This window comes from Varanus komodoensis, unplaced genomic scaffold, assembly GCF_004798865.1.
Source record: "Varanus komodoensis strain SLA01 unplaced genomic scaffold, ASM479886v1 scaffold18_3, whole genome shotgun sequence".
NCBI lineage: Eukaryota > Metazoa > Chordata > Lepidosauria > Squamata > Varanidae > Varanus > Varanus komodoensis.
In genome coordinates, this window is record NW_025335549.1 from 9,872,423 (window position 1) to 9,896,052 (window position 23,630).

At 49.2% G+C, this 23,630-nt stretch overlaps 1 protein-coding gene across 1 annotated transcript; it reads right to left on the reverse strand.

Moving 5' to 3' along the window:
• Positions 1 to 610: 610 nt before the first annotated feature.
• Positions 611 to 23,566, reverse strand: BTK (Bruton tyrosine kinase). Its single transcript, XM_044427489.1, has 20 exons — positions 23,517 to 23,566; positions 23,215 to 23,360; positions 19,477 to 19,680; positions 18,665 to 18,766; positions 18,516 to 18,584; positions 16,831 to 16,912; positions 15,221 to 15,349; positions 14,864 to 14,931; positions 14,330 to 14,508; positions 12,218 to 12,280; positions 11,431 to 11,485; positions 10,692 to 10,774; positions 9,588 to 9,715; positions 8,735 to 8,809; positions 8,284 to 8,455; positions 6,269 to 6,485; positions 4,560 to 4,624; positions 3,056 to 3,174; positions 1,744 to 1,901; positions 611 to 1,116 (listed from the first exon to the last, which is right to left on the reverse strand). Exons 3-20 carry the CDS (start codon positions 19,615 to 19,617, stop codon positions 1,045 to 1,047), a joined length of 1,977 nt encoding a protein of 658 aa, XP_044283424.1. The 5' UTR covers positions 19,618 to 19,680; positions 23,215 to 23,360; positions 23,517 to 23,566; the 3' UTR covers positions 611 to 1,044.
• Between the last annotated feature and the right edge of the window lie 64 nt (positions 23,567 to 23,630).

Here is a 23,630-nt window from a genome sequence, read left to right on the forward strand (position 1 = left end):
CTCACCTGGTAGGCACAAGTGACCAGGAAGTTGCTTAGAAATGCAGATTGCTAGACCCCTTAGCAGGTTAGTGAAAATGCCCAAGCTGGTAACATGCTTTTGCGGACTTGCTTACAAAGCCAGCATACTGTCTCTCTTACAGAGAAGAGTCTTAGTCCACAATGGATGTTGAGACATCCCGCTCTTCTTCCTCTTTCTTGCTGCACTTCTGGATTTTCTCTTACAGTGCAGTAGGCTCTAAATGGCGCAATCTTTTCTCTTTCTGTCTTGCGCATTCTTCTGCCCCTGCTCCTTAATTACATTAACTTCTACTAATTTTCATGTTTTAAGTTAAAACTCATCTGTTATTTGGGGACCTATATTCAATGTGTTGCATCACCCCTCCCAAACTCTAGGAGCAAAGAATATTAACACACTACATTTAATTTATGTGAAGGGAAATGTGTGGGAGCATAAGTGTAATATTATAAACTCAACCATTACAACAAAATGAACTATACATCTGTTATTTGGGCAGGAGGAAGCATTTGTGAGTGAGGAGTGAGAAAATATGCAAGACAGCAAAATGCCAGGCAGTGCTGAGATGGTAGTTCAGGAAAACACTGAAACGATCACTTGTATGTCCTTTTTATAAGCGCTTTCATTCTCAGATCATTTCTGATCCTTGCTATTTCGGCATTGCACGCTGTTGCATCTCTGTGAAGTTCTCAAATCCCAGCGTACCGTTTTGAATTACAGGGAGAGATGCAAGCATTTTGACACTGCAGAGAAAGGATTTGCTGTTGACAAGGAAGATAAGTAACCGGCACTTTCCGGCATAGGTTATCTTCTCGGTAGCACTTTGGTGATTTCCAACACAACCCATTTAGTGCATGGAGCCAGAGAAAAAGAATCTGGTGACTTGGGGGGGAATGGGTCCAGTTATTTTTGCTGCAATATGCTCATTTCAGCCTCTTCCATCCATCATCCATTCAGAAATTGCTTGGCAAACGTAAACATATGAAAAACAAACTGTAGCAACTGAGCAATTGGAGAGGGATCTGTTCAGGAGTCTTCATTTGCTAAATCAGTGATGTGTTTCAGGAGGACTTGGAAGGTGGGACGCTCTTCTGCTTTCTGGAGAAAAATAACATCGGAGAAAGATGAGTTGACATAAAGGAGCTTCATGGGGGAGGGGGTTTTCTTTAAAAAGAGAGGGGGAGAGAGTGCACGAACCTTTTGCAAAGTATTTAAAGATAAGGTTTATAATGTTGCCATGTGATATCTCAACAGAAGACATTCTGGATAGTGGTGCCCACGCTCTGGAAAACCCTCTCTTGTTCCTTTTGGGAGGCAGAAAATGTGACACTTTTTTTTTCCCAAATGCCTCCTGTGAACGGTCAACTTCAGGGCACCAGCCTTCCTTTCTTGGGGTTCATTTCCCTTTAATGTGGACCTGAACTGGATAGCCCTTCCAAGAACGGACGCCTTAAAATATACAACTATCTTCTGATAGCCATTCAAATAGAGGGCCATCCTCTGTATATCTGACACTACAGCTATACACAGAGTGCTTCTTAAGTTACTGGAAAATGTGCCTTTCTTTTCAAGAAAGATCCTTATTGAAAATAAAGTTATGCTTTCCAGTCTCTTGAGATTTGTTCTTTCACGATGCACCTCTATAAAGTGGCACATCTGCCTGCTTATATGGGTTGCTGCTCAAGGTGGGGATGGGATATCAGGATGGTTCAAAGCAAGCCTTACCTCGTGCCAGCAGCTGTACATGATGGCGTAGACTCTCTCAGATGCCAGGTGGGGCCGATAGAGACGCAGCCCTTTGGTCACGTGCTCCGTTGTCTCGCTGTTGCTGAACCTCTCATAGGGCATCTTTCCCAAGGTGTAAACCTCCCACATCAGAACACCTGTCAGGTCAGGAAACCACAATGGGACTCAGGAGTCATAGCGAGACTCAACCTTTTCTGCTGAGCCACCTCCAAATTCAGTATGACCTGGGTGCTAGGCCATGGGGGACTCTCATGGGGACTTTCTGGGAATTTGCTTGAGCACAGTGTGTGTCACTGGTGGGGCGGGTGTCATGGCATTCCCATTGTCGTCTTGTGCTGATTAGTGCTTTCCCTTCATAGCTAATGCAGAGGGCATCACCAAAAAGCAACTTTGTGATCAGTGGATTCAGCACAACCATGGGAATGCCATACCCAACTGTTAGAAAATGTACAGGTCCATCTGCAACACCAAATAATTGTTTAAACATTCCTCTAAAGACACAAAGCATTCCAATCAGTTTTCAAATCTTCCACTTCAAAACTGCCCTTGGTTTTGCAGAAATTCCTTACATCCGGATTCTACAAAACACACTAAGCTGTTCTCAGCACTCAGGCATGATTTCTTGGGGATCCATACAAACACATAACCTAGAATTTATTTTCTTCTTCCCCTCCACTTTGCTCGTCTATTTTGAAAAACAGGAGGATTTACGTCATTTGGCTTTTTAAAAAGTTCCCTTGGCCAATCGTACTTATTATGTTGCGTTTATCTCCTGCCTTCCCCCATCCCATGAGGAGCCCAAGGGCCTTATCTTCACAGCAATGATCCTGTGAGGTACATTAGGCCGCAGGTGAAGGGCTGGTTCACCCAGTGAGCTGCACAGCCAAGCGGGGACTGGAACGCAGCTCCCCAAGTCCCCAGTCCAACACTCTAAGCCACCCCCACTGGGGGCTCCATGCCTGTTGTCACCAGCAGCAGCGTTCTGTGGGCACAGTGAGGGCGCTTCTGTGGCAGAGACCCCTTGCTAGTGGAGTTCCTCCCAGCAGGCAGAGGCTGGGGAGGGGGATTACTTCCAAAGCCTGCTGCGCTCTGTCAAGTGGGGCGGTAGAGGGGTGCGTCCTGACTGACACAGTCACACCTATCCTGCAGCCGCAAGCCCATCCGCGGCCCTGGATGCTCAGTCCACTGTGGTCGGGGCGACTCGCGTTTGCTTGCCCTTAAGTCTGCCAGCAGCAAGAATCCCCCTCTGGGACTCCGCCTCGCCCATCATTTCTGTGCACTTTCAGCTCACCAAAAGCCCAGACGTCCGACTTGCTGCTGAACTTGCTGTAGAGGAGGACCTCCGGAGGGGACCACCGGACCGGAAACTTGGATCCCATAGAGCTAATGTAGTCATCATCCAAGACGTACCTGTGGGCAGATTTTGGTTTGGTTAATTCGACTTTCAGCCTCTTGGGGTGGCTGAAAGACTAAGCGATGCTACTGGGGCATAGATGTGTGCGGCCCACTTCATCAGATGGAGCAGTGAGTCACCTGGGAAAGCTTAAGCTAAACTAAATGTGTTAGTTTTTTGGATGTCGTAAGACTATCAAACCAGCAATGCGGGGAATAAGTTGATAGGCCCAGTCCTGCATCCTCTGAGGGAAACCAAGGCGCCAGTAAATCCAACGCTGCCACCCACATGCCCTGTTGGGAACCCAGCCTGTGCCTGCAGCAGCGGTTGAATAGTCCCTGGGCAAGACACCCCCCATCCCCCATGGGAAGAGGCGCCCATCATCCCCAGCTGTTCTTGCTCCTTATCCCCTTTCATGGGACTTTGGGCACTTGCTGGCTGGACAGGCAGGAGCACCTCCCTCCATAGGGTGAGCAAGCAGCTGCCATGGGGTCAATTTTATCTGGCCAGGGCGGCTTATTTTATATTGTATATTTGTATTTTATTTTAATGTATATGTTTTAAAATGTTATTCATGATGATTTAACTTGTTGTTGTAAGCCGCCCCGAGGCTTCAGCAAATGGGGCGGCATAAAAATGTTTTAATCAATCAATCAATCAATCAATCAATAAGGACTCTTGCTGGCGCTGAGTCCAGTGCTGGCAGGAGCACCCTTGCTGGCAGATTATGCCCACTTAAGTTTTCTGCATGTGCACTCGGGGTCCCTGCAGCAGAGGCCCCTGGCCCTGGGAGGCAGTGACAGTTCAGCCCCATCCAGGCCTCTCCAGCCAGCAATCCTGCAAGTCACGCTGGCTTCACGGGGTGACAGGCAGTGGTGCAAAGTGGAGCCACAAAGGGACAGGAAAGCAGGTGTCATGTGGAAAGTACTCGAAAGGGCCTCTAACAGAGGAGGCCAGGATCGCTTCTTGATCATCCCAGAGTGCAGGACGTGGAACAAGGGGCCCAAGCTGCGGGAAGACGCATTCTGGCTAGATACCAGGAAAGATGCCCTGACTTTTAGAGCAGGAGGACAGTAGAACCACTGCCCTAGGGAGATGGTGGGCTCTCCCACGCTGGAGGCATCAAGACACAGCTGCATGGCCATCTGAGAGGGAAGGGGAGGCCTGCGCTGGGCCGATGGTTGGACCTGATGGCCCTCTGGTTCCTTCCAGTTCCACTACTCTACCATCCTGTGTGGAGAGAAGGGTGCAAAGAAAGCAGAAGATGAGAGGCTGAAAAATGGGGCTCAGAAAGAAAAGGTGGGTAGAGCGAAGGGAATGGCAGCAAAGCAAATACTCAAAAGACACAGGGAGAGAAAGCCTGTCAGCCCAGTTCCCACCATACCCTTGGGCACAAACTGACCTGGAGAGGCCAAAATCGGAAACTTTGACGGCACCTTGTTCGCTGACCAAACAGTTGCGAGCTGCCTGTGGCAGAGAGAGAGGAGACGGACGTTTCAGCGCAACAGAGCGAGCGCGCAGGAGAGTCACGGCACTTTTGCTCACGGGCCATTGGGCTCTGCTCACGCAACAGACCCCCGTCTGCCCCTGACGGTCTTATTGTGAGTTCCAGTTCAGGCGGGTGCTACTGCAAGTTGAACCCCTGTGGCCGCCCGGCCAATGCCCTGCCCTGGAAGGCTGTGTCACTGAGGGCTGCACTGCCCCTTGATGGGACCAGACCCACCCCTCTCACCCCCTCCCTTATCCCCACCAGACCTCAACGAGAGCAGGACCCACATATCTGAGCAGAGAGGTTCCAAGCTCCCCGCTGAATGTCTGAAACGGTAGATAATAGTGAACACTATATACACTGTATACATATATATTTCTTTTTTCATAATTTCGTTCATTCTTACCGTACATCCCAGCAACCTCAGCATAAATTCTTCCCTATTAAATCGAGAGCCTTCACTTAGAGGAAGTGCTTGACGACTTCTCTTTCGGACCAGGAGCACCCGTGGTTAAGCTAAAACAAGGCAACTGAGCCAGCAGATAGGGGAGTCCTCACCACTAGCCTGTGCCAAAGCCCAGCACAAGATGTGGTGGTGACAGGACCATCTCGGTGGTGGTCCCCTCTTTGTGAAATGCTCTCCCCAAGAGAGGCTGGTCTGCTGTCCACTCCAAAGTCATTTGGCACAAGGCAGAAGACTTCCGGTCTTTCAGTTCTCCATTTTGCTATGCTGCTTTTTAACAGCCTTTTAGAAAGGTCATGGATTGACACCATAGAGTATAATTTGATTTCAGCCAAACTAAGCATGTTTTATGGAAGGTGGGGTAGATACTTCCACAAAATAGGTAGATGTCAGGCTTCCGTCTCCTGGGATCAGGTTCCCTTAATTAATGGATCGGGCTGGTTTAAAACACCCCACAGCCCTGTCCTAATGCTGACAGCACAGCTGCTCTTTCCTGGGAGGAAGCTGATAATTAGCTGCATCGCCACTGGGCCCCAGATCCAGGGACTGGACCACGCTCAGCCCAAAAGCAGAATTCTATTTCCCAGGAGCCCTCAGGGCCACACTGCAGCAGCAGCAGCAGCATCCACCGGCAGAGGCCGAAATGAAACTCCGAGGCATCGCACCCCGTCCGTCGTCCTGCCAGTAACTGAGCTTTAGAGCCATTTCAGCCTTTGCGAATGGGAGTGGGGTGGGGGCACTGAGTGAACCGTGGCCAGAGGAAAGGGGGCAGGGGCAGGAGAAGGAAGGAGTGCGACCATGGAAAAGTGGGGTGTCCATCTTGGAGAGCCGGAGCCAGACCGGGATCCCTGGTGGGCCGGGACTACTAATTCTGTACAGATCCATAAGAAACTGTGCCTGTCCTGATGCATGTGGACCCTAGCTAATAATTCCTGAAAAGAGCGGGCTCAAAGTTCAGGCTTGCCTAGAGGCACGCCATGAGCTGTTGAAGGCTGACTTGGGCCTGTAATAATTGATTTGATTTTTAAAGGAAAGGAAAGAACTTTCAAGTGCTCCATCTGCGACCCAATGCACACTGATCCAAGAACAGGGCAAATCGGTTTGGAGTGACGCATTGCAGGCACGTCAACAGGCACTGTGGGGAAAAGCGACTGCCTACCAGGTCCCTGTGCAGGAACTGCTTGGATTCCAGGTACTCCATCGCCTCACAGACATCCTTGCACATCTCGAGAAGTTCGCTGGCCTGGGCAGACCGCCGAGTGTCCCGGAGGTAATTCAGGAGGCAACCTTTGGACAGGTACTCCGTGATAATCATGATCGGTCTCTCCTTGGTGCAGACCCCAAACAGCTGCACGAGCTTTCCATGAGAGAGATTCCTGATGGATACAGCAAGAAACACACTAAGCTGGTTCAGAGGATTACCAGGGCTCAAATAAGTCACGGTGGGTTTGTGAGCACATGTTGGGTGGCTCTTAGATGCTCAAGCCACAACCGTGGTTTGGGTTGGGAAGAGTTCTGCAAACTCATGGGTTAAACAAAGGGTTGTTTAATCCTTGCACAACCGACTTCTGCCAGGTTTGGGTGACGTGATAAGCCATGGTTGGTTCATGAATATTGGCTGCTCACCCACACCGCTGCCTACCAAGACATTGGCTACTGGGGGGGGGGGGGGGCTGTATGATCATGCACACTGTCCGAATGACTTTAGACGTAGTTGGACTTTCCAGTTTTCCTGCATCTTTTACTCTTCTTCTCCATCAAGTGGCATATGAATAAGAACCTGGCAAGAGGGTCTCGTGTCTTTGGTTTTTTATAAGGAAGTATCAACATTTGCAAATTTCTTCAGAAATGGAACACAAAGGACTGGAGATTTTAAAAGGATGTGGGGGCAGGGGTACCCTTAACTATTCAAAGATGTGGGACCCAGCCTTCCCTCTGGAATCTGTCCCTTTGGGCAGATTTGTTCATCCAGTGGGTCTTGAGCGCTCCTCTCTTTCCAGGCTGGGTTTTAAGCCCTGCTTATGTGGTGGAATTCAGGTTGCTGCCTCTCCCTCCCTCCCTCCCTCCCTCCCTCCCTCACCACCACGCAAGAAGTTCCTCATTGCACAATGTGGTCTCCGTCCTGAGAACAGCTGCGTTGACTGAACTTTGCCAGTGCGGGTAGGCAAGAATTGTGTTCCTTTTCGAGAAGAGCAATCCAAAATTTGCAACTGTTTTCCTACATGGGTCAAACATGTTTGTTTATTTAAAACATGAAGATGAAACTCAAATCTTTTGGCCACCTAACGAGAAGGAAGGAGTCACTGGAGAAGATACTGATGCTGGGAACAATGGATGGCAAAAGGAGAAGGGGACGGCAGAGGTCGAGGTGGCTGGATGGGGTCACTGGGGCAGTGGGTGTGGGGTTGGGTGGACTCCGGGGGATGGTGGAGGACAGGAGAGCCTGGAGGAATGTTGTCCATGGGGTCGTGATGGGTCGGGCATGACTTTATCACCAGACAATATCCTGTCTACACCAGAATAGGTCTCAAGACAGCTCACCACAGTAACAGCACAATTAAAATACAATATAAAGCATGTAGTAAAATCTCATCTTAAAATGTCATCAAACTTTAAAGCACTAGGTGAATAAAAAGATTTTGGCCTGGCGCTGAAATGAATGAGGTCTTGGTGCCAGACACACCTCTCTGGGGAGCCGGTTCCAGAGCTGGGTACTCCTGCCAAAAAGGCCCTTCCCCGGTAGCCAGCCTTCTCACCTGCTTCAGAGAGGGCTCCTGATGAAGGACCTCCGTGGAAGGTCTTAAGGCTCGGACAGGTGTATTGGAAGGAGATGCTCCTTCAGGTATGCAGGCCCTAAACTGTTGATGGCTTTGTATGTCAAACTTAACACATTAAATTGGGCCTGGACTTCAGTCAGTAGCCAGTGCAGATGGCAGAGGACCCGTGTTACGTGGCCACTCCAGTGGATCCCTGTCACTAACCTGGCTGCTCCTTTTTGTACTAACTGAAGTATCAGGACCATCTTCAAGGGATACACATGGAGCATATTACAATCGTCTTGAGGGTTTAAAGACCCGAATGTGGGAGAAGAAGGCACAGAAAGGTTTGTCCTCCCTTGGGGATATCGATGCTGAAAGAAACTGAGGTGTGGGGAGGATATTTGGTGCCACTCACATCATGACTTTGGCTTCATCGATAAAGGCGTCCTCCGACATGGAACCTTCCTTGATCATCTTGACAGCCACGTCGTACTGGCCTTTCCACTTCCCGTGCTTCACCACCCCAAACTGCCCTGTTCCCAGCTCCTTCAGGAAAGTCAGGTCCTTTGGATCAATCTCCCATGCTCCTGGAAGCAACACAGGTCAAAGGATGGGTGCAAGTCATGGTGAAGAAGAGACAGGGGGCCATTCAGAGGGAGAGCAACAGCTGGAAGCCATTTGCCATGTTACCTTTCCCCTAAAAGCCCGGGGGCACCCAGTGTAGCATTGCTGCAGGGCATTGTGGGACACGGAGCCAGAAGGCAATGGGGTTTGCCTGTTCCAGCTGCAGGCAGGCAAGAGAGGGAGAGGAAGGGTTCATCTGAAACAAGAGAGCCACCTCTAATGTGAGGGCACTCGGCAATTACCGTATCCAAGTCCTGCTGTGGAGGGAGCGGTTTTTTGTTGCGATGACACAGGGTACTTCAGTCTGGATATAAGCCCTGGAGTGCATCGAAAGATGTGCGTTCATAATCATGCATGTGTATCACAACGACAAGAAAGCCATGCTGGGTCAGGTCAAGGCTCCATCTAGCCCAGCATTCCCACGTTAGTGATTGCTGAAGGTTATGGATTCGAGCGCCGCCATCCAGGGCAGGACAGCAGATCCTCATCAGGATCTTGCCAGCCTAAGGAATCCGTTTCCCATTCACAGCTGGGTGGGCCACTCCACACCAGTCTTGCACCGCCAGTTGGGGAAAGCATGTGCCCCATTTCCCACGTTCCTTATGCAAGTACCTGCATATCCCACGTCCCTCTCATCTTGAAGTTCAAGGGGGCATAAATGTGGGACGGGGGTGTCCCCAGCATTCTCCCATTTCGGTACTGACCAGATCCGCACTTGCTTAGTTTCAACCTCCCCACTCTGCATCCCCCTGATGAATGCCAGCCACTGACCTGGTTGGCATGTACCAACAACCCAGAACATGGGTTATCACTGAATCATGGGTTGTTATTGCCCAGCTGCTCTTTGGTTTAACTACAGGTTGTTAAACACACACCACTCAGGAAGAGAGTTCGGGGTTTGCTGTTGGGTTGTGAACTCTGGGTCATTCACAGTTCCTAAGCACAGTTCAAGTGCAGGTTTCTCATGTAAGAACAACACACAATTCCACAACAACCCCTGATTCAGCCTATGCACAACCGCAGTCTGGGTTGCCATTCGGTGCGAACCAGGCAACTGTCCTCACTCCCAAGCCTGTAAGCATTGCTCATCCTCACCCCCTGAGTTGTGCTGATGGTAGTTGATGAGCTCCGGGATGGTGCTGAAGAGGTGCTTCTCTGCCAGGAAGTACTGGTTCTGGGGCGTGGAACACACAACATAGTGGCGGATGGTCCCCTGGGCGTCCCTGTGGAAGCAGTTGTGCATCAGCGACACAAGAGGACGGGTGGGTGGGATTGCCGAGAGCGGGAGGGAAGGGGACATTGGCAGGGAGTCTGGCACTGCACTGGGGGACCACTGTGTGCAGGGGGGGGGGGCAGAGCGAGGAGGCGGTGCGGGACCACAGAACCCTGGGCTTGGACCGGATCGGGGAGGCCTTCTAGCCAGCCTTCTGCTCCGTGCTGGAGCCCGGCCAAGCCCAGCATCCTGGTCACACGTGTGCAGCCTCTGCCTCCGTGCCTGCAGAGAAGGAAAGCCCCCTCTTCCCCAGCGCTCTGCTCTGCTCTGCTCTCCAGCTGCCCTAACTGGCAGGCAGGTTCTCCTCATGTTCAGCTGCACCCTACTTGGGTGTGGCGTCCACACACTGGTTCTAGACCTTCCCTCTGGAGCACAGAGACAACACCGGTTGCATCTTCTGCATGCAGGTCCCAGGCCGTCCCCTCCATCTTGTTTTCTCCAGGTTCAGCCTAGCCAGTCTTTTTCACTGCTCCTCCCGGGACAGGACTGGGAAACTGAAGGGGGCTGGAGGCAATTTTCACTTCCTGGAGTCCCCACTGCACTGCGTGGGGTGAATGGTATTTTAAAAGGTCAGGGGCGCTTTTAGCCACTGAAGGATATTAAAAGGGTCAAATTCAGCTTCCGAACGGGTTAGATTTGACCATCTTGGTGCTCTGTAGCTCATAAAGACAAACAACCCCCTCTAAATAGGCCTCTGTTTTCTATCTAAAGAAGAATTGGATTGCACCCTAAGAAAAGTAAGAAAAGCAAATAGCCAAGGTCATGTCATGGGATAAGTAGGTTGCAGAGGCAGGCCAGGCCAGATGCTGAGGGGGCACACCAGTCACTTTCAGAAGTGTGGGGGGGCAATGATGTCTGGGGGCCACACAATCTTGTCACTTGCCCTGCAGCGTTGGCCCATTTCCGCCTCCGCATCCCACACTCACCCAGTTGACTTGGCGAACACAGAGACGGTATATTTTCCGGTCTTGCTGATGGAATCTCGGACAATGAAGCCTCCATCTTTGCCCTGAAACAGAGGACAGCATTAATATGTCAGCAGAAGGGTGGAGAGGAAGATAAAACGGACTTCCAATATAACCTTGGCTGAAGCCCAGAAGAAGCAAGAGGCCCTGCCATGCCACAGCTTGCTGGCTTGCTTATTTATTTAATAATAAGCTGCATATACTGCCTTTCTCTACCAGAAGGTTGCCAAGCCGATGCACAACAATTTTAAATTATAACACTTGCAAGATGCACAAAACAACCCTCTAAAATAATAGAAACACAAATATTAATAAATTAATAAAACTATGCACTTTAAATGGCTAAATTCAAAGGTGTCTCTCTCTCTGCCCTTTCTAAAGGCAAAGTGAGTGGGGGCCACTCATAGAATAGGCTTGGAAGGGGCCTATAAGGCCATGTAAAAGGGAGGATTTTGTCACAGTGCCTGGAATTCTCTAGGATAGCCACCAATTTGGATGGCTTTAAGGGGTGCCGGACAAATTCCTGGAACAGAAGGCTATCCGTGCTTGTGCCTTTTCTGCGGGCGACCAGCTGGCCACCGCGTGGACAGGACTCTGCCCCAGATGTCCCTTTTGTTCCGACCCAGCATGGTTCTTACACGCTCGAGTCGGAGCTCATAATGGAAGGAAAGACGGAAGGAAGGAGCATGATTACACCCACCTCCTTCTTCAGCAGCTGCTCTGCTTGCCTTCTGGTTATGTTTTTCAAATACCACCTGAAAGACAACATGCTTGTCAGAAGGTTGGGGAATGGGAAAGCTATTGGGAATGTATATCTGTGGATACAAGGTCAACACAAGTCCAGATGTTTTCCAGTCTTTACTTATGGCATTTATGTGCCACGTACTCGGCCCTCTTCTCCATTTTCATCCTCAGAACAACCCTGTGAGGTAGGAGAGCCTGCGGGTTAGGAACTGGCTTAAAGTTACTGAATTTCACGGTCGAGTGGGAGACAAGAAGTCTGATCCAACACTCTAACTAAAGCACTATTGTTCTTTATCCTGGTTAACATGTATTCCCAAGCCTACATTTGCCAAGTAATGCAGTTCTGGAGGATGAAGAAGATTTTGCAAGGGAAGGGAAGAGTTGGCGGGAGGGGCAGCGGAATGCTTCACTAGCTGCCTGGGGAGCCCTCTGCAGTTACAGGTGGCCTATAAATATATGTATAAATAAACATAAATAAAATAAACTCCAGATTTTCCTCTCCCTTCTGTTACCAGAAGTGCCCTGCGGCTGCTATCTCCCTAGCTAAGTTTCTGTTCCCAGATGGAAAGATAAACTATAATTAAAAATGGCTGTGGATGGAGACTTTTGCAGGGAAGTTTCAGCAAGCTGGCAACAGACCACATCCTCGCCTCCACGCCTTATGATCACGATCAATAACCCCATGCCTTCCCCCAAATATACTTAAGTCCTTTCCTCTGGCCCACAGTTCCAAGAAGACTCACTCAAATATCTCCAGAGAATCTCTTGTTTCAGTGACATAGTTGCTGGGAATATAGCCTTGTTTCCTGTTGGGTGGAAGAAAAAGGAGAAAATAAAAATATTGACCTACTCTTCTCCATGAAACTAGCAGGACACAAAGGGAAGGGGCCCCACTTCAGCCACAGAGCACATACTCGGCATGTGGACGGTCCCGAACTCAAGTCCTGTGATCTGACATTAAAAGTTTTAGCTGCAAGAGATCTCTGGCTGAGACCCTTTCAGAGCAGCCCCAGTCCATTCGGACAGACAGGACTAGGCAGGCAGAAGGCCAGGCACTCGCCCTGTGGCAGCACCGCATCCTCAGAAAGGATGAGATTTTAGACCATTTCGCCCTGCCAGCAGCCTCCAGAGAATGCCGGCCTTGCAATCCCCTCAGACGGCAAAAGACGGTCTGTAAGGAGCGGCCCCGATCCCCTCCTAAAGAGCAATTGTTCACTACTGGAGAAAGGCAGTGACTCCTAAGCTGGTTTAACTTCAGAGTCCGTGGAAGCTGCAGCAAGACAGGGAGCGCTGCATCCACTTAGCTGGCTGACATACGATGCCTCCCATCCCCAAGGGCCATCCCATCCCGCAGCCGCCATTCGACCAGCAGAGGGAAGTAAGGTCGCCCCAGCCGCTCATCCACAAGACCAGCTGCCGCTGATGCTTCTTCTCCTAGGCTGCTTTCATTTCGGCTGCTTATCCTAAGAACTATTCTCTGGCTTTCAGAATTGGTGCCTATTTGGCGCCTAAGATGGAGGAGGAGAATGATGTAAGCTGCCTTGAGACCTTTGTAGGAAAAAGGCAGGATATAAATCGCAATATAAATAAATAAATAAATAAATATTTGTTTTCTTCCAACTCTGCCCTTTTCCTTTTGTGTTGTGCCTTTGTGACTGTAAAACTTGCACACAGAATAATACACACGCTCCTTGTATATGCTACATAGCTACCATTTCTGTCTTTCATGAGGCTGCTTTAACCAAATGTATGAGCACTACAAATAAAAAAGTACACTACTTATAGTAACCTTACATACAAGTAACCTGCTTCTTTTTTTTAGTTTTCTTATATTATTCTGTAAGTTGTTCCTTTTCCTTGCCTTTCTAAAGTCTATTTCAAAACGAAACAAAATATCACAAGAAAAAAACACACAACACAAAATGTTCCTATTTGTTACTGATCCAATATTAGCCATCCTGTGAGCCTTTTCTATTGAAAAAGGGGGTGAAATTCTTTTGGCGATTAGCTCCGTATTAAATCTTTCCACTGACAGCATCAGACTCTCTAGTTCTAATCGCACTGACTCCAGAGCAATGGCATTTGCATCACCTGCACAGCACCTAACACTTGGCCGTCGCTACTGGGCCTGATGCTTTTAGATAGGCACTGACGATAATTTTATTAAGCTGCCTTTTCAGGTTGTTTACCTGCTCCTGTTTTGAACTGCCGATTGCATTGTCTGTTGCTGCAACTCTTTTTTAAATGAAAAGCAGTGCTTGCTTCCATGCGAGCTGCTTTGCACATGCTTGTTAAAAGGACTGGAATACAAATATTTAAAATAATATAGGACAGCTATATCAATGGGGCCAGCTTCTTTTAAGGGTTAACATATGGAAATTGTATTCCTGCCATTGTTTTATCATTGTTCCACTGTGTTTCATGGTTTTAACCTTAAGCATCATCTTGGGAGCGCTTTTCCCCCGAAGTGGAGCATATAATCTTTTCAGGTAAGCAAACTAGCAAACCCAACAGTGTAATGCAAGTGTGGCGGCTGATCTGGCCCTGGAGGTCAGCATAAAAGGGGAGTTATTTGTTTTTCGGCGCCAGGTGAAGACGTTTTTATTTAAACGTCATTTTAATTGTTAACAATATTTGCTTATTTATCTGGCCAGGGCGACTTCTTTTACATTGTTATTTATTTTATATTGTTATTTTTGTATTTTATTGTATTTTTTTGTGTTGTAAGCCACCCCGAGGCTTCGGCAAGGGGCAGCATAGAAATGTTTGAATGAATGAATGAATGAATGAATGATTCCAGCGGCCTCCAGAGGTGCCAGGCAAGCACTCCACGTCCGCTGTGCCGGGCCTCTTACCCATTCACGTCTTGGGCTCTCCACCAGGACTCGTTACTTTCCTCCAGGATGAGGTACTCCTCCCCTTTCTGCAGCTCCAGGTCCTGCTCGTTCATCGGGGCGTAGTCGTAGAGAGCCACGACCTTCCTGCTCCTGGATGGGGTGCTGGGGACCGGTTCAGGGAGCGGCTTCTTCATCATCTTCAAGGAGATTTGGAGGGAAAAGAGGGAGAAGTGAGGCGCTCCAGATGCCCTCCTTCACCGCTCCCCGAGTTGTGCCTGCTGCCACGCAGGGCTGGTGCCAAGGACAGGCACGGTTGGGCATCCACCGAGGCAGTTGCTCCTGTCCCTCGCCATGACGCTCGGCATTTTCCCTGCCCCTCGCTCTGGCTGGCGCTGGGGAGAAGGAGCAGCAGGCGCTGCAGCCCCCTTGCTCCTGGCGCCCGACCTGCCAAGCGAGGCACTCGGAGAACGGGGGCGAGAAGCAACCATGCCGGCGATGCTGGTCGTGAGAACGGCTGTGGAGTGAGACCACTGGCAGGGCTCTTGCTCCTACCTGATCCTCCTCCGGGGTTGGGGGCAGCGGCTTGTCGGGCTTGAGAAGAGAGCGGCCACTTCGGAAGCCTGCAGGTGGAAAGGGACCGACAGGTAGCAACGGCTATTACTTCAGGTGTTGGCTGTAATCCTGCTCCTCAGCCCAAAGGGCTCCCAGAGCAGCTGAGAAAAGGGGCAGTCACTCCAGAAAGACAAGGAACACAAGGGAAAAGGCAGGGAAGAAAGGAGGAGAAAGGACGGCTTTCAGCAGGGCTGGAGCGGGTGACAACTGAGGGGGCCACTGCTACCCACAGGAAACGGGAGGATGGAGGCTGAGGCGCAAGGAGGGTGGGGAAGAGAAGACGGGGGAAGGCCTTACTTCGACTCCTGCCTCCCAGGACCTGGCACCCCATGGCCAGCTTGGCCGTCTGGCTGCAGCAGAGGTACTGCCCGTCTGTCCAGAAGCAGGGGTGGAACTTCTGCACCAGGTTGTTGTTGTAGCAGATCGCTGCAGCAATGGAAGGAAGCATGGCATCTTCATCCACGTCTGCACAAGAGCACCAACCCACCATGCCAGCACCCCGATTTCCCTGGCAGCCCAGTTCCATCCTGGCCCACGGGGAGCAATAGCCCAGATGCTCAGTTCGATTCTACACAATTGAGCACAGTCAGACTGAGCAGAGAAAGCAGTGTTAGCATAACCACTCTGCACACCGTTTCTGGCGGCATGATGTTCGATTTTAAGGCAATGAATCCTGGGACACATGAAAAATGGGGGGAAAGTAGACCAACAAATACTCCTCTGGGAGCTTAGATCCACTGAACTCAGTGGGACTTGAAAACAAATTACCATTGCCATGTGAAGAACTCGAACACGTAAGGAACACATTGGCTGAATTTGAGTAACACGTTAAGCCAGGAATTGTGGCTCATTGAACCAGAATGTGCACAGACTGCTCTTCCCACTTACAGAAGAGGATAAACAGACCGAGCATAGATACTTTAGCGTAAACATGGTTGAATTGGCGTATACTCTCTATACACACAAGTTCTGATTTGATAAAGTAATATGAATAAATAATATACTGGATTGTTCTGCAAGGCTACAAATCTCGTGCACCCTGCACTAAGGAGCAATGTGTTATTATTTTCAGGTGCAGCCTCTGCCTTTCAGCCTAAAAGATTACCAGCTTCTTTCCTCCCGCGGACCCAATTCTACTTTGGGCATGTTCTCAGGCAGGCCACATTCCAGGAGCAGAAGGGACCAAAGCTCGTACAGGGGCAAAATACTAGGCTACTTTTGCTTAAAACTACCAGTTTCTAAAGAGGCACTTCACCCCTTTAGAATAAGGGAAGGTGTGCAGAAACTTACATGTCAGCAAATGGAAGGGGAAGGGACCAGGGAGAGAGATGTGGAAGGACTGCAAGCAAACCACACAGGGCCCACGTGCTTTGGGTCCGAAACACCTGGTCCAGCTGGGGCATGCACCTGAAGCAGTCCTTGCTCCCCCCCCCCAACCCCTTTGTTCTGGAGGAACCATCTTGGCTGAGGAGGAGGAGGAACTGGCTGCCTGGACTGAGGTCCTGAACTTTGGATTATACAATTCAGGGAAAAACCTTGTGAGTGGGGCACAAGACCCTCAGGAATATAAAGAAGCAGGCCTGCAAACATGGATTTAAAACTTCTTCTGGGCTTTTTGGTATTTCTGCTGTTGCTTTTTTGTTTTTATCTCAACCAGGCACTCTTTTCACGAGGCTCTAAAAACAAGGTGTCTGCTTCCTACTTCTTTGCAGGTTTACAATCCTCTACACATGTTTCAATCCCCCATGGGGTTTCTTTCTCAGTCTTTCTGCATGTTTCGTTGCATAACCACTAGACAGCATTCTAGACAGCATTCTAGTTCAGAACTGCTCAAACATACCAGGGTTTCGTGCAGTCAGCTCAGCTCCTGCACTAATATTACACATTTAAACCTCACAGAGACTCACCACTCTTCAGCTGTTGAATCCAGCGGGTCCGTAACTCCTCCGTCGGAGAGAAGATGTAGAGGGGACCTTCATCGTACACCACCTAAAAACCACAAAATAAAAGAGTGATGCTGCTAATGCACAGCTTGAAGATCCCCCCACCACCACCTGTGCCAAAACTTTACATGCAAACTACCTGCAAGGCACAGCAATCACAGAATCGGAAGGGATCTCAAAATCTGGCTAGCACTGGAATAAAGAAGTTCAGGAACAAAGCCATATCTGTCCCCTTTGGGATCTCCAGGCAGCCGCACCCAGCTTCTGCCTAAAAAATTCTAACAAGGGAGAGGAGGTCTATTCCAGCACTGGATAGTTTGCACAGAGAAGACAGCCTTACTTGCGTTTACCCAAAACCCTCTCTTTTGAAATCTGAGTTTGTGGGTTTGGCCCCAGGACAGCACAAACTATACTTGCTCGATGATCATACAGATACTTCCCGAGAAATGCCCAATGGAACCTCCCCCCACCCCCACACCTGCAATAAGTGAGCGTAGGACTACAAATTGTTTATAAATGTGGCTAAAAATAGATGGCATTACATTCAATCTGTCTGCCCCTTCCAGGGCTGTTTTAAGGTGGGGGAGCTGGGCCATCTGTGACACATGGACACTGGTCTTAAGATAATAAATGTGGATGGTATATGGTTTCCTGAGATACAGTAAGCAGGAAATGTTTCTCTAGACATGCACAGACCAAACGATAAGGAGCAATCCTTTGAAAAGAAGATAAGGAGTTTGTCTCAAGCCAACTGGCTTGCACACAAATGAAACCAAGCCTTTACATTACGGGTGGGGAACATGCTTTGCCCTGAGGATGGCATTCCATTTCGGAAAATCTCTCAAATCCCCCAGGGGCTACATGCCAGTGGTGGGCAGGCCTGAAAAATCCAACCCTTCCCATTCCATTGTTACCGATTTCTAGTAGGAGGAAAGCACGTTTTGTTGTTGTTAGTCGCAAAGTCAAAGTTGTGCCCAACCCATCAGGGCCCCACGGACAACATTCCCCCAGGCCCTCCTGTCCTCCACCATCCCCTGGAGGCCACCCAAGCCCACACCCACCGCCCCAGTGACCCCACCCAGCCACCTCAACCTCTGCCCTCCTCCTTTTGCCATCACTCTTTCCCAGCATCAGGGTCTTAAAGCATGTTTATGAGAAATAAACATGAGCAGCAGGACTGTTCAAAAGTACGGAGGACAAGGCTTAGAAGGAAGGACCAAGTCTCTTCATGGCTTCTTATTCTCTGACCCCGCTCTTCTGCTGCACAGGAAAAAGCGGTTGTCTGGGGTCAGTTGTTTTCCCTCGCTAAGCACAAAGAAGGGAGCCTTTTCCAAGGCTAAAACAGGAAAATGTGGGTTTCTGTCCACCTGCAGGTCAGAAATAAGGGCTCTTCCCTCTGCAGCAGAAGCAACAGAAGTTCTCTGTCCCCGTTTACACATTCTGGCTGACTGGTCATTTTACCTGGGTCATTTTTACCTGGGTCATTTTTACCTGGGGTAGGCTGCTAGCTGCACCAAGAGGCTGACTTTGGGTGCCATGAAGAACTGCCAAGGGGGTGAGAGAGACGGGGGGAGCAGGCCCAAGCAAACAGGCATCCACCCACTCGGCTTGCGATGGCCCCTGGCTGCAGGAAGGCAAGGACAGCTCACCTGGAAAGGGTGGGGGAACCGCTCGATGATGGTGATCTGCTCCTTCTCATTTAAATCCTCTCCTTTTCGCTGTGTGCGGAAGAGAGGGAGGATTACTACACCTGTGGCAGCTGAATCCAGGCTGCAGCAAAGGTACACCAAGGACTCACCGCTGGGGCCTGCCGCTCTGGAGGAGGGTTGGCCTCGGGGATGACCGGCTCGACGCAGGTGATTTTCTCAACATCCACGGAGCCCTTCTTACTTCCTCGGCGCTGCGAGGAGAATGAAGGATGCGTTGCACCAGGGCAGGCCTCCTCCCATGAACCCACCCACACGGGGGGCAGCATCAGTCGCAGCTGCCGCCACCACAGTGCCGATTCTGCCACCAACATCTGCCAGTGCAGTTGGGGTGGCAAGAAAGCCACAGGCTCCCTTCCAACCGAGGAGCAAGGCAAACCATGCTTCTCTTTTCTTGTGCTGGTGGCAGCAGGACAGAGGTGGCCAGAAAGAGGCCCTGGTGTGGGACAGATACTCTGGGCCAGATCGGGGCTCTTGTCTTTGGAGAGCAAGTGTGTTGGAGCATCAGGCTTGGGGCTCCTAAGACCCAAGCTCAAATCCCCACCAAGCCAGCAAGCGCACTAGCCAACCATAGGCTGGCCTCCATTGCTTGCCCTGAGCTGCCTCACAGGCTTATTGAAAAGACAGGAGGGCTGCACTGGGCCTCCTGGGTGGACTGGCTTTGGCCCGTTGCCTGAGGTTTCCCACCCTTGCTCTACATGGTCCTCCAGACCACGCAGAGCCATCGGATGACTTCTATGACCAGGTAGGCGGACAAAGGAAGGGACACGCCAGACAACTCTTGGAATTAGGTGAAGGCCAGCTCTGGGGCTGCAGGTTGCTCACCCCAGTGTTGTGGCAGCTCACACCTGGCATTTAAGGCGTGGGGCCCACACATTGTCGCTCTCTCTCTTTTGGGACTCACCCCACGATCAAAGTCATATTCATAGTATGAGAGTTTGTCCTCTGTCAGCAGAAAGAGCCGCTTCTTGAAGTTTAGGGGAGAAGTTTTTTTCTTCTGCTGAGAACGTTTCAGAAAGATGCTTTCCAGGATAACATTGGACATGGCTCCCTCTTCCTCTTCCCCCCACTCCTCCGCCTCTTCTGTGGAGTATTTGCTGGACTGCCGCTGCCAATAAAGTAAGATTTAAGCTGGCTGCTATCAAAGACATACTTACTAGCATGTAAGCCCCACTGGTCAGTGCGAATTATTTATGATTAAACATCCATAGTAGGTTCGCTCTGAGAATTGCACACAGTTTGCTTGCTTGCTTTCAAAACAGAAGATATTCACGATGCTAAATTTGGTGGCTGGTACCAAAATTCTACATATGGAAAACTGGTGAAATATTTATTTTTATTTATTTAAAGCATTTCTGGGCTGCCTTGTGGGAGAGGAGCTCTCCCAAGATAGTTTGGAACAACAAAATAGGCCAGCACACTATTAAAACAGCACATTTTTAAAATAAAAAAGCAAATATTGGAATTGAAAACATCCTGGCTGAACAGTACTAAAATCCATAACACAATTGCAACTATGAATTGGAAGAATCAAGGAATCCATAATGGAGGGAAGAGCAAAGCAAGCAAGCAGGTTATCAGGGCTTTCCTAAAAACCAGCAAAGATACAGCCTGTTGATCCCCAAAGGCAATCCATTTCAGAGCAGTGGGGCCACTACGAAAAAGGCCTTGCCCCTTTCAGTGACAGCAGGGTTCAAGTAATTTTCCTCAGCACTTTCTGGGCTGAGAGCCAGTGTGGCGTAGTGGTTAAGAGCATGGGACTGGGACTCAGAGGATCCGGGTTCGAGTCCCCGCTCAGCCATGGAGCCAACTGGGAGACTTTGGGCCAGTCACAGACCCTCAGCCCAGCCTCCCTCACAGGGCTGTTGTTGTGGGGATAAGATGGAGGAGGAGAGATGATGTAAGCTGCCTTGAGCCCTTTGAGGAAAAAAGGCAGGATATAAATCAAAAAATAAAGTAAAAAAGCAGTACTTCAAATTGGATTCAGAAACACACGAGTAACCCATGCAGTTGGCACAGTATAAACACCCTTAATGATGGGTTCTGGCTGAGAGTCCTTCTTCCAGAAACTGGCAAAAACCTTGGTGCATTTGACCTTCCCCTTCCTTTTGATGAGAAAGGCACTGAAGGAGAGACACAGGCATGATGTCATTCATACACTTATTTATTTATGACACTTCAGCACACAACTTCCCGACTGCTACCTGTGCATCACTGCTGAGCACAGCCAGAAAGAGAGAAAACGGAGCGCTTGGGGATCTTGCATTTGTGCGCTTGGGGATCTCGCATTTTTATTGTGTGTGCAGAACTGGAAGATCCAACCAAGCTCAGATTTAATGCTTTTTTAATATATGAGTATCTAGTCCTTAGGCCAGCATTTCTTCTGGCAAAGGAAATGAGAGTGTCTTCAGTGTCTTTCATAGCTCTTTCCTCCTCTGGTTGCTAACTAAAGCAGAATTATGAAAAGGAAGGAAAGAACAGACAGAAGAATTTGCTTTACGCTGCATCAGACCAACTCTACCTGCATTGTCCCAAGATATGTTTTGTGCTGTGCACAGGGCACTCTGCTCCTTTTCCAGTTAACAACTTTTATTTCTGGCCACTGGAATCGCTTGAAGCAAACTGTGGGCATTCTCTGGCTGCCACCAATATGTCTTAGGAATGCTGGGCAAGGGAAAGTGGGGGGACCCTCTTAGGACCCCCTGAAAGGCTGGCCTGGCCTGTGGGGCTGAAGTTCAACACCCCAGCCCAGCTGGACCAGACACCTGGGTGGCGCTTGCCTGCCCCCTCCTCTCTTTCCTGTGAAGATCCCTACCAGAAAAGGGGGGGGGGTGTTTGGGGTGGGGGGAACCCAGCAGTGGGAGACATGTATTTCTCTCCCCTTCCCCTTCTTTCACGGCTGGAGCCACAGCTGGCGCTTGAGCTGCATGGTCAATGTCGTGCCAAAGAGAGCAGCAGCAGCAGACCTGTCTTATCTCTTAAAGGTCTTGATGAAGCTCCAAATTGGCATGAAACGTGCAGGCCCTCTCAGCAAGAGGTTATGAAGAGTTTAATCAGAGTTAGGGAGCTCAGTAGCACAAACTTAAGAAAGAAAACCCTTCATTACATCCCATCAATATTCAGAAAGGAATGTGCAAAGTTTTGAGTTACACAGGACTCATCCTCAGGCAGAATCTTTTTTTTTTTTTTAAGTCCAAAATTCACAGTTGTGCAATTGTGGATTTTGGAGGGAGGGTTTCCAATAAGACAATCTGGCTTGCTTGCTTGCTTGCTTGCTTGCTTGCTTGCTTGCTTGCTTTCTTTCTTTCTTTCTTTCTTTCTTAAGTGTATGTAATAATGCATCAAGTGTAGGACCAATCCCAATATCATGAAGTTATTATCAAGTTTTGAGTTCTCCAGAACTGATCACAAGGAAATTTTATTTTTTAAAGGGGATAGTGTTTAGAAACTCATGCTGTGGGATCCTCATGGAGCAATAAACTCAGCACCTCTGATCTACTATATGAGATGGTGAAGTATTGTGGCTCAGAAAAGGGACTACACATCAGGAAGTCCTTGGTTTGAACCTTCCTTCTGCATGAAGTCATGAAATAGCCATAAGCAAGCCAAGCTCTCTCAGCCTCAGTCTCCCCATCTGTACTATGGGGGTAATAATGATGCTGTCTCTTACAGGATTGTTGTAAAGACTGTAACTAGAGGGTGCATGTGAAAGATTTTGAACTCTTGAAAGTGCCATAGAAATGTTAAGCCTGTTTGCATTTATTAGTTTAACACAGAATAAAAGAATTTTAATCTGTAACACTTCTGTTCATCGCCTGTAAATCTCCAGTCTGCTTTCTACGATAGTCATAATCTTATATAACATAGCATTTGATATTTTTGGAAGAAATTTCTGCAATGCAAGGTTTTAAACAGATTCTTCTGACTTCATTTTGTATGCAATTGTTTAAACATTGGTATAAACAAGACAGACAGACAGACAGACATCTTGTTATGACGACTAACTGAGCTTCTGTGGCTCCTATTTTCAACGTCTGGGTTGTGAGTGCAACTGCTGACGGAACCAAAACTACCCACACGCATGGGGGAAATTGGGGGGCTCGGGGAGGGGCACCTCAAAGTTTGAAGTAGGAAACAATGTTTAAAGAGAAGAAAAGACAAGAAAAGACAACCCAAAATAACCCAAGCAGAACGGTGCATGCTCAGTGACATGCTGACAACACTGATGGGGGGGGGGGGACAGAAAACAAGGCTGATTGGAATGTCACAGTGCAACACGTTGTTCTAGTTTCCCCTTGCTTTCCCAAGAATGCTGCACAACTACTCACAGGGAAACGTGTACAGATCGAGCATCTTAGAGAAATGCCCAAGATCTGTGTACTGGGAACAACGGCAAAGGGCAGGAAACATTCCTGAGCAAAGGAAAAGAAGCTTTTGCTGACTTATAGCTATAGATCCGGCCGAGCGACAGCATGCACACACGGAGGGTCATCCATGCCAAGGAGATCCAGAGAAGAACGAAGCAATTTTGGTTTACACTACTTCCATTTTCTCTCCCTCCCACCAGAACGTCTTTTCCTTCACCGGCCCTATTCATGCTGCAGTTGGACCAACCCAGAAAGAAATAAGGAAAGAGACTTACTGATTCACTTTGGTTCCACCTTCTCCACACCCGACTTCTGTCACAAGCTCCCCGTGGATCCCTCTGGATTCAGGAACTGGCACATAGATGGGGCGGTTTTACAATATTTGAACAGCCAGTGGTAGAGTATGGCGGTCGCAGGAGACCTGTTTGAAGAGCTGTGTTGAACTGCAGGGAAAGACTGTCATCCGGAGAAAACCCCACCCGTTCAGTTCCCCTTTTCTGGTATCAGACCAAACTATCTGAGCTTCCTTTCAGCTTGATGTCACTCTCAGTCCTTGTGCAGCAGAGGCGAGTCCTACCTGCCCAAAAAACGTTGGAGGTCTTGGTTGCAGACAGAAGTGGATTGGAATAGGGCAACTGTAGGAAGAAGAGAAGCAGGGTGATAGACACACAGACTCTGACTGAATCAACCA

What these genes read in the sequence shown, in the direction of transcription:
- BTK (XM_044427489.1), bottom strand. Translation starts at nt 19,617, where the DNA reads ATGTCCAATGTTATCCTGGAAAGCATCTTTCTGAAACGTTCTCAGCAG. An exon ending in GATTCTCTGGAGATATTTGA is followed by an intron (nt 11,486 to 12,217) that starts GTGAGTCTTCTT and finishes GTTGTCTTTCAG; the next exon opens with GTGGTATTTGAAAAACATAA. An exon ending in CACAGCAGGACTTGGATACG is followed by an intron (nt 8,456 to 8,734) that starts GTAATTGCCGAG and finishes TGTTGCTTCCAG; the next exon opens with GAGCATGGGAGATTGATCCA.